The sequence below is a fragment of the Vicia villosa genome, linkage group LG2 (assembly GCF_029867415.1).
Source record: "Vicia villosa cultivar HV-30 ecotype Madison, WI linkage group LG2, Vvil1.0, whole genome shotgun sequence".
Taxonomy (NCBI): domain Eukaryota; kingdom Viridiplantae; phylum Streptophyta; class Magnoliopsida; order Fabales; family Fabaceae; genus Vicia; species Vicia villosa.
The window spans coordinates 176,905,220-176,914,764 of record NC_081181.1 but is presented as its reverse complement, the minus strand read 5'-3'; the positions used below and the strand labels follow the sequence as shown (position 1 = coordinate 176,914,764).

The 9,545-nt window shown below is 33.1% G+C and overlaps 1 protein-coding gene across 1 annotated transcript; it reads left to right on the top strand.

Moving 5' to 3' along the window:
- The first annotated feature begins 1,216 nt into the window (after window positions 1-1,216).
- LOC131653068 (uncharacterized) lies at window positions 1,217-2,613 on the top strand. The gene is made up of 6 exons (XM_058923108.1): window positions 1,217-1,487; window positions 1,591-1,782; window positions 1,869-1,979; window positions 2,079-2,160; window positions 2,253-2,348; window positions 2,434-2,613. The coding sequence occupies exons 1-6, from the start codon at window positions 1,327-1,329 to the stop codon at window positions 2,536-2,538; spliced, it is 747 nt and encodes a 248-aa protein (XP_058779091.1). The 5' UTR covers window positions 1,217-1,326; the 3' UTR covers window positions 2,539-2,613.
- Window positions 2,614-9,545: the final 6,932 nt, after the last annotated feature.

The window sequence follows — 9,545 nt, the reverse complement described above, 5'->3', positions numbered from 1 at the left end:
CTTAGAGGATAAAATTGTAAGTAAATAGAAATTCGATTTAATTAATTGTCTACATGTGCATGTTTTAATTGACGATTTTATCGTTTGTGTCAATGCATAGTTGGAGGAGACTAAAAGTGAGGAAGCTTCACTTCCTGTACATGTGTTGTGGAAGGAAGCTCGTGTGGGCAAGAATCACGCTGTCGATCCCGATGTTTAGAGAGTTTATACTGAATGTGTAAGTATAATACTGTGTCTTTAATTAAATCAAATGTTTTTTAATATATAAATGACTTTTTATCTCCACTAATAATTATTTAAATGTAAATGAATTACAGGAGACCTTGTCGCAATCGGCATCCACCGGTGAGGAGAGCGTACTTAGTAGAGTACTAGATGCTCCCGAGTATCCCGGTCGGGTGAGGGGTAAGGGTCATGGTGTGACTCCAACCTCTTTTTATAAGAGTTCTAGGAGAAGATCAAATCTTACCAATGAAGAAGTGTTGCAAAAGTTGCAGGAATTGCAAGCACAGGTCTCTGAATTGCAAAGAGATAAAGATATGTATATGAGAGAAAAGTGCAACACTTCATCGGTGAGAGAAACTAGTGATAAGGCTAGTATCAACTATCAAAAGAAATTTCCCGAGGTAATTATAAGTTTTTTTCCTTACAAACTGTTCTATTTTATTAATGATAATGACTTTATATTTACTTTTGGTTTAGGGCATTTCATCTTGCCAACTATACTTATCGGAACCGAATTATCGACTAGTTGGCAAGGGAAAAGTGCACAACACTTCGGGAGATTTACTTCACCACAGACCGCTCCCGGATGGACACCTGAAAGTATCGGTGGATGTTGTATTAGATCGTGATGCGATTCTACCGGTACCTGACATGGTCTCAGAGACGACATTGCTGCGAGATGCAATAGGATCGTTTGTTGCATGGCCCTCGGAGCTCATTACCATTAGTGATGAGGTAAATTGAAAACGATTATGAATCATTTAGTTTTCGAATGTCAATTCTAAACCGTTTATTAATTATGTTTTACATTTTATTTTTAGACTGCTCCTATAAAACCCGCAATTAAGGGTAAAGGGATTTTACAGGAGGAGGAGTCTGTTGCATCGCTAAAAGAGGTACATTTAAAGTGTTAATATATAATCTGAATCAAAATATGCATGATTTTATATTTTACCTAACTTATATGATTTTTAGGCATCCGCTCGGGAGTCACAACAAGTGACGCAGCAGGTTCGTAGCGTACCACCCAGTGGTCCTCCGAAGCAAGCGGCAAGAAAAGGCGGTGCTTTTGTGCCTCGATACCGGGCGACACTCGCAACAATGGTTGATATGTCCGATATGAAGGATGGTGCTTTACGGGAAATCGATATGGATGAAAGTGTCTTCGGTATTGAGTTCAAGTCACATATTACAATTGACGACTTGCAAGAGATTTTTGACCAGGATCAACTAGGCGTCAGTAATATGCAATCATACATCCGGTAATATTCACTCATCCGATATATTATTTAATTAGTCCCACAATATAATTTATTTACACTTTTCAATAAAAAGAATCTAATGTTTATTATGTTTTTATTTAAGGTTGTTGTATGACAGAGTGTTGCGCGGGACTGCATTGTCTAACAGATTCCGGTTCGTGTCTTCCGCCCATTGCAGCGGAATGGAAATTGTTTCGGATCCGGAATCTGTTAGACAGCGCTTAGTCGATAGATTCATGTCCACCGGCAATACAGAATGTCTGCATCTTTGGGCGTATAATACCCGACCAGTAGGGTTAGTTTCTCATTCTTTATTCATCTAATCTCTGTTTCTTTAGTGTATAGCAATATTTTCATATAACCTATTGTTTTAATTTATAGAGCACACTGGTTGCTGCTTGCTATCAACCCGATAAGGGAAGTCGTGTATTATCTGAATTCGGTAAAGGGTGAATGGACCAATTATCCGGCCATGAAGGAAATCGTTGATTTGTAAGTGGGATCGTTCTAAATATATATTCGTGTATATTTATATATTTACTTATTTGTGGGATTGATCTAAACATATGCTTTTATATATTTGTTAATTAGATCAATACAAGTATTCCGTAGTCAACGGGACGCACAGGTATCCCGGACTAAATCAAACAACATCACCTGGATCGAAGTGCAGGTACATTACTTTTCACAAATTTGCTTATAATATTTATGCTACTTGGTAAAACAAGACAACTTATATAGAATCTTATTTGTTTTTCTATGTAGTGTCCGATACAGCGTAACAGTTCAGACTGCGGATACTTTGTATTGAGGTTTATGAAAGAAATCATTCAGGCGAATCAATTAGAGATTCCTCCCACGGTATAAAGTTATAACTTAAGATAATTTCATATAATTTATTACATTTACCTAAATATATTATTCATATTATGTTTTTGTTTTATAGTACCTTGACGAATTCCGTGCTGCTGGGTACTCGAAGCTAAAGTTAGAAGAAATCAAAGAGGAATTGTGTCAATTTTATATTAAGCAATTTTTCATGCAGATTTGAACTATAATATTGTTGATTTTGTAATGATGTATATATATAATTTTGTAATGATGTATATATATAATTTTGGATATTATAATGGTATATATTAGTATATATATTGTCTTACTGATGGCTGAAATAATATAGTCGAAAATATATTACAGGTCGAAAATATATTACAGGTCGAAAATATTACAGGTCGAAAACATTACAGGTCGACTGGGAGGATTAAATTATAGGCTGCACATAAAAATACCTCATTTAGCAACTACAGCGCTTCTAAAAAGCGCTCTTAAAGGTCCACATACTAGAGCGCTTCTTAGTAAAAGCGCTGGCAAAGACCAATAAAAAAGCAAAAAAAAACTAAAAAATTACGCAGCATACAAAAGCGCTTTGGGAAAAGCGCTCTGGTAGGCCCCCCTATGAGAGCGCTTTGTCTGGAAAAAGCGCTCTCATAGGGGGCCTACCAGAGCGCTTTTCCAAAAGCGCTTTTGTATGCTGCGTAATTTTTTAATTTTTTTTGCTTTTTTACTGGTCTTTGCCAGCGCTTTTACTAAGAAGCGCTCTTAAAGGGGGGTCTACCAGAGCGCTTTTTCCAGGAAAGCGCTCTTATAGGGGGCCCTACCAGAGCGCTTTTTCCAGGAAAGCGCTCTTAAAGGGGGGGTCTACCAGAGCGCTTTTAAAAGCGCTTTCGTAGCCTACGCCAGCGCTGGCTTTGGCAGCGCTTTAAAGCGCTGTTAAAGGCCAAAAAAAGCGCTGTGAAAGCCCTTCCGTGTTGTAGTGTATAATCTCTCATTTTTCCAATATTTTCTTGCCTTCAAATCTTAGCTCTTTTCCTTTGTGTTTTTTTGCTAATTTCACAATTGTCCATGCTGTTGATTCAGTTTCATCCTCTTTATCTTGCACTTTTGCAGCTTCCTCATGGTTACTGCTTATATCCTTTGTATTTTCAGGTGGTTTGCCGATGTTGTTGTTGTCCGTTTTAGGTGCTCAACTAGTGTACTTTGTTCTTGTTTTTTCCTTTGTTGTTTCTCTTTCACCTTACGCTCATGTCCAACCTTGTTAAAAATTGTGCAAAAATGTGATTTCCATTCATAGTCCATATGTTGGATAGTTTTATACCCTTTCTGATCTCTGATGTTGATAGAAGTTTTTAGCCCAGTGGTTACATCTACGAATACTCGAGAATAAGATACTCTTAATTTATTGGTCTTGCATTAATTAATCTATTATTAATGGTTTTCCAATAGCACTTGTTATTTTTCTAATGCTTTCCTCTCCCTAATAGATCAATAAAAGTAGAGAGAAATGACCCAAATTGGGAGGATCCTTAGCACATCATTTTTCAACATAAATTCAGGTGTCCATTCGTGTAGGAACATAGGCTTTTTATAGATGGTATATTGAACTCGCATAAGAATAATATCCTTATCCAACTTTTATCTAAATCGGATGATGAAATATCCTTCCTCATTGTAATATAATTCTAGGAAATCAACAAAATTCCACATGTTCATCATGAATTTTCTTACCATGTTCATGGATTGCTCTTCTCCTAGGACATACATGATAAGTGCATTTTCCTAAAATTTCTTTTCAGATTCAACATCTTGTTTTCTTTATTATCACCTCAATTTCTCCATGAATAATATAATCAGTGTTGTATACTCAATTTTAATGCCATTAGAGGGTAAGAGATTACCTTTAATGACTTATACACATGGTCTTAGTTGTAGTTGTCTTCATCAGTAGCGTTTTTATTTCTTCCGCTACATTATCTTCAATGATCGGTTCCAGTATTAACTTTGATTAAGCTATGAGGGTGGTTTTCGGCCGACCACAACCCATTTCTCTTAATTTAAATATGAGCATTTTATGTGAACTAAAATTATATTTAACTCATAATTTTATTATAAATAGACTATGAGTACTTAAATAATTTATTATTAATTTTTTGATGAATTCTTTTTTACTCAACACAAAAAATTGGATACAAATATTCTTAAAGCAAAATTCTTTGAAAATAACCAAAAATTATACTATTTAAAAAATAATTAAATATTATAAAATAAAATACTACTAGGTGATTGATTAAAGTTATAATATCCAACTTTCTATGATGAGTTGAGAAATTGTCAAAAAATATTAATTTAAATTTTGTAAAAATTAATTTTTCTTGTGCCACTCTCTTCCTTATATATGACTTAAAAATTTCTTAAATAAAAATTTAGTTAATCAACATAATACTCGTCATAGAAAAATAACTTCTTATTCTATTTCTGATGTAGTTCATTTTATAGATTATTTAATCTTAATAAAAAATATAAATATTTAACAACTGACTTTAACTAGTTTAACGGCATCTCAAAAACTTAGAAGGTATCTTAAAAATAAAATATTTTTACTATCTTGGATGGAAAAAAAAAATCTCATTTTGATATTTATCTTAGGTCCGACGTTATGTTGAATCAGTCCTACAAGTGGCGCACATCTCATTTAATTACTTTAAAAAAATAAATTTATCACTATCTTGTTACTAAAAGAAAAAATTTTATTTTATATAAATATATTATATTGTAATATCTTAATTATTTAAAAATTTAAAAATTTTAATTATTTATTTTATGATATTATGTTAAATATTTTATTTTATATTTATATTTGAAATGGGTTTTAATATTTCAACATTTTATAATTTAAAATTGAAATTGACTTTAATATTTATATTTGTAAAACTAAAAAAAAAAAAAATTAAATTTAAATAAAGTGGTATGAAAATGAAGTCACGATGTATGGTATCTTAAATAGTACTATTTTTAATCATAAGTCGTTTGTTTTCCTCTTATTTCTCATTGCAATTTGTTTATTAAGAATGTAAAAGTTAAGTTTGCTCAATCATGAAATGAAGGACTTGCTTTTATTGTCTTTTTACTCGTATAGAAATGGACAACAATATAATAATATGTGTTTCAGAGTCACTTGCTTGAATTCAATACATGTAAAATAAGCCCGTGAGTTGATACTATGACGTAGATTTTCATGGATTTTCAATGAATGAAGAGCAATCTTAAGATAAAATAGATTTAATACTATAAAGTTATTAATTTTTTATATTAATCTTCTATTTTGATATCATGTTACGTGTACTATGTTTGATAGATAAATAAGATTAGGATGTATTGAAGATTCTCATTTTAGTTTGTTTGTTAAAAATGTAAAAGTTAAGTTTGTCTAATCACAAGGAGAAGGACATTAACTTTTACAATTTGTTTTTGGGGTCACCCGCCAACTCGTTAGTAAAAAGGGTTGACTTGACTTTTGAGTTCGAATACCTAAGTTTTTTCATCTCGTTCCATTTTTAGACGGACTTAAATGGAGCAAGTCTAAACGGGACAAACTGTCCGCTTTGCAGTCCCTAGAACTTGAAGGTCATGAGTATCACTTTGGCCTAAAAATTGTATATAAAAAAGTGTTTGAATTATTCTTGCCCTTGGATTATAAAATATCATTTAATAACTATTATAGCCGCTACTCCCTTATCTTTTTCACTCATCATGCCATTAATCCACTTTTATTATGTTGTCCAATTCTTTCTGCTCTGGTCTCATGTCGGTCTGATTGATTTGGGTTGTTCATTTTCTTAACTCAGTTGTGTCCTTATGGAAATGTTAATAATTAAGACATGTTCTATTGATTCTTGGTGAGAACTTGACCCATGAGATCAGATTGTAAACGATCCCTTAAAAATTAGATATGTTAAAGAGGTGAGAGACCGGTTTATAAGTAATCCCTTGAGCATTACATCTATAAGAAAGAAGTGCTTGAGTCTCATGTATCAGTGAAATGTTTCATCTTCTGTAAGGGTGAAATGTTTAATCTTTTGTAAGGTTGAGATATCTGGTCTTCTATAAGGGTAAGATGTTTAGTCTTCTATAAGGGAGAAATGTTTTAGTCTTCTAATGCTGCTACCTAAAGCTGCGAGACATTTTATAGTGGTTATTCTCATGTATTTTGACCTTTCTATTTTCACTAGGGGACTTAGTTTTGGCTAGCCCTAATTATTGCTAAGTGCCTCGGAACTCACATATAAACCAGGTTATCATTATCCTCTACATCACTAGGCTTCTAGTGTTAGGTGTGGATATTTTTCTATATGTCACTTACGTTCTTAAATAAAAAACCATTTCCTATTCAAAACATGTTCATTCTCTATTTCTTGACAAAAAAAATTGAGTTCTCTTCTCAATCCTCTTCCTATTTTGTGGTTTTCCACTTGCTAACAATCTAGGTAATATCTTGACCTTTTTATTCTTTATTTATCCAATTCTTATTTATGATGTTTATTCAGAAGTGTGATGCTTTCGGGTGGGTCAAAGAATCCCAAACCATTTTTGAGAAAATTGAGTTTACAGAGAGGTAGTGATAGTGAGACTGGTTTGGTGTCTTTTTTCTCAAGTTTGGTCGAATTCATCATGGAGCTCTCCAATTCTCCCTCAAGTTCCTTCTATGAGGAAAATATGAATTTGGATTCTCTTTGTTTGAAAGATGATTGTGTGAAGGCCTTTCGAGTGGTCCAAGAACTGTTTAACACTAATAGCGAGGCCAACATAATCTTAGACATGTTTTTTAGGCAAGAGGGTTTGTATGCGCGACCTGCCAAGGTGGAGAATGAGTACCTCTATTTTTACACCAGAGTAATTGAATACTCTAAGTTCGTATCCTCTACAATCCATTTGAATATACCATTTTCCAAGTACTCAACGTCAGCCCTCCCAATTACATCTGAATAGTTAGGAATTTTTTTCGAGGATTTGAGATCCTCTAATGGGGTATCAATCTCACACCCACGACAAAAATCTTCTTTTATTTTTATGAAATGAAAGTTTTACTGTGTGTGTGCTCTATCTCAAAATGGGCTATACTTTCTCCTTACACCTTCAATTACAAGAATTGGAAGGATAAATTTGTAAGGGTTGGAGGTAGCGCCCATTTCCTTAAGGCTTTCTCGAGGAAGATATGTCGTATAGGTTTTCTCTTTATTAGACGGGTGAACCAATTTCCATCACGGATTACCTTTTGGTCAAACTGAATTAGACAAAGAGGGAAGTTATTGCATTATTGGAGCAATTCAATACCTTATGGGTAAGAGATCTATTTAAATATGAGAAAAATTACCATATGCTGATGTGTTTTTTAAGAAAGTGTTTTCTAGGTGGCTAAGTATTGTTGTCTCGTCTCCATAGGGATTAGTATGATCTCACTATCTTTCCACAATTAAAACTAATTTAAGGAAAGGTTTGTAAGGGTTTTGATTGTGAAAAGTATCATTTGCATCAAAAACATGTAACAACGGTAAAAAATTAAGACGTTAACGGTTTAAAAAGTTTTTCAAGACTAGATTTCATTAACCTATTTCATATGTATTCGATTAATCACATATCACTCATCAACACCGCTTATGTCTATTCAGTGTTGTGGTTTTTACCATATTCTTTAATTGATGATCTCTCAACCTATTAAACAATACAATAACATTAATATTTGATATAAGTGAATATCAAACTCCAAATCTATGTTTAGACTTTGGTCTTTGATAGATGATAACTTAGGTCAAGACTTGAAAGATATTTCTCAATAGTGATTCAAACCATAAATATAATATAGGCTAAATACCCTTTCTGGTTCCTTAAGTATACCTCTGGGTCCATTTTGGTCCCTTAAATTTAAAAAGTTCCAAAGTGATCCTTTAATTGTTCAAAAAGGTACACGTTGATCCTTTCTGTCAAATAGGGTGTAACGGACGTTAGATTTTCCTATGTGGCAGGTGATGTGGAATTGTTTATATTTTATTCTCCTTTGTTTCGTTTTCTCCCAGATTCATACATTCATCTTCGTCCCCAAATTCCCCAAATATTAGGGTTTATAGTTTCAGAGTGTAATCAAAGGGTTAGAGGTCAATCAAGGGTGAAATTGATCGTAGAAAATGAAGTCATCCTCCTCAACGAATTTTGGAGAATGTACATATGATTCCAATTTGAAGAACGGTGGGCAATTGGATAGGATGTTGCGATGGAAACCTAAATGTGGCTGTGGAATATGGCTACCCTTCAAAGAGCTTCAACCGTCACAAACTATGGGAGACAATTATGGGGTTGCCATAATTATTAGGTAAAAAACGAATTTAATCTCGTTCCAGGGTTGTTTTTGTTCTGATTGGGATTTTATTTTGAATGACACGGGGTGCAACATAACTCGGATGTGGATACTTTCAATGGTTTTGTGATGATGCTAAGGATGAAAAAGATCAGTTTATGAAGAATCAAAAGAGTAGGTTGGAGAAGCTTCAACATGATATTGAGACTGCAAAAATGGAGGTGGAGATTTTAAAGAACAAGATTAAAGAATTACAAAATCAATTGAAGAAAATCATGAATTTGGAACAAAATATGAAGAGACTATTTTGTTTTGTTTTAGTTGTTGTTGTTTTTAGGATGTTGTAACAGGTTCACCAGTTTAACATAGTTTGGGTCAGATGATGCACTTTGAAATTATGTTGAAATAGTTTGTAACAAATGTATTTGTTTCTATTTCAATTAAAGGATAGTTTAAGTGTTTCAATAATGAGTTTCAATTTTCATTATGTTTGCATTTCAGTTATGTCACATGTTCAAGTATCAAGATCTATCAGTTGATTTCAAAATACCTTAACAACAATCACATGTTCAAAATTCAGACATGACATAGTTGCTTAATATCAACAGCAATCATAAGGTTCAAAATTCAGAATTAACATAGTTGTTGAATTCCAACATTACTTGTCCAAAAAGACTTTAACATTACATCATAACACAGGTTCACAACAATACATCATAGCATAGGTTCATAACATATGTCTTTAAGTCTTACATAAGAGAAACACAAAAGAAAACATAATTTCATAATGCTAAAATAAAACTAAATTTTCCAGCTTGGGGTGGATCTCTTGGTAGGAGCTGTTCTTCTTATTGTTGGGCCAACAACAGTTC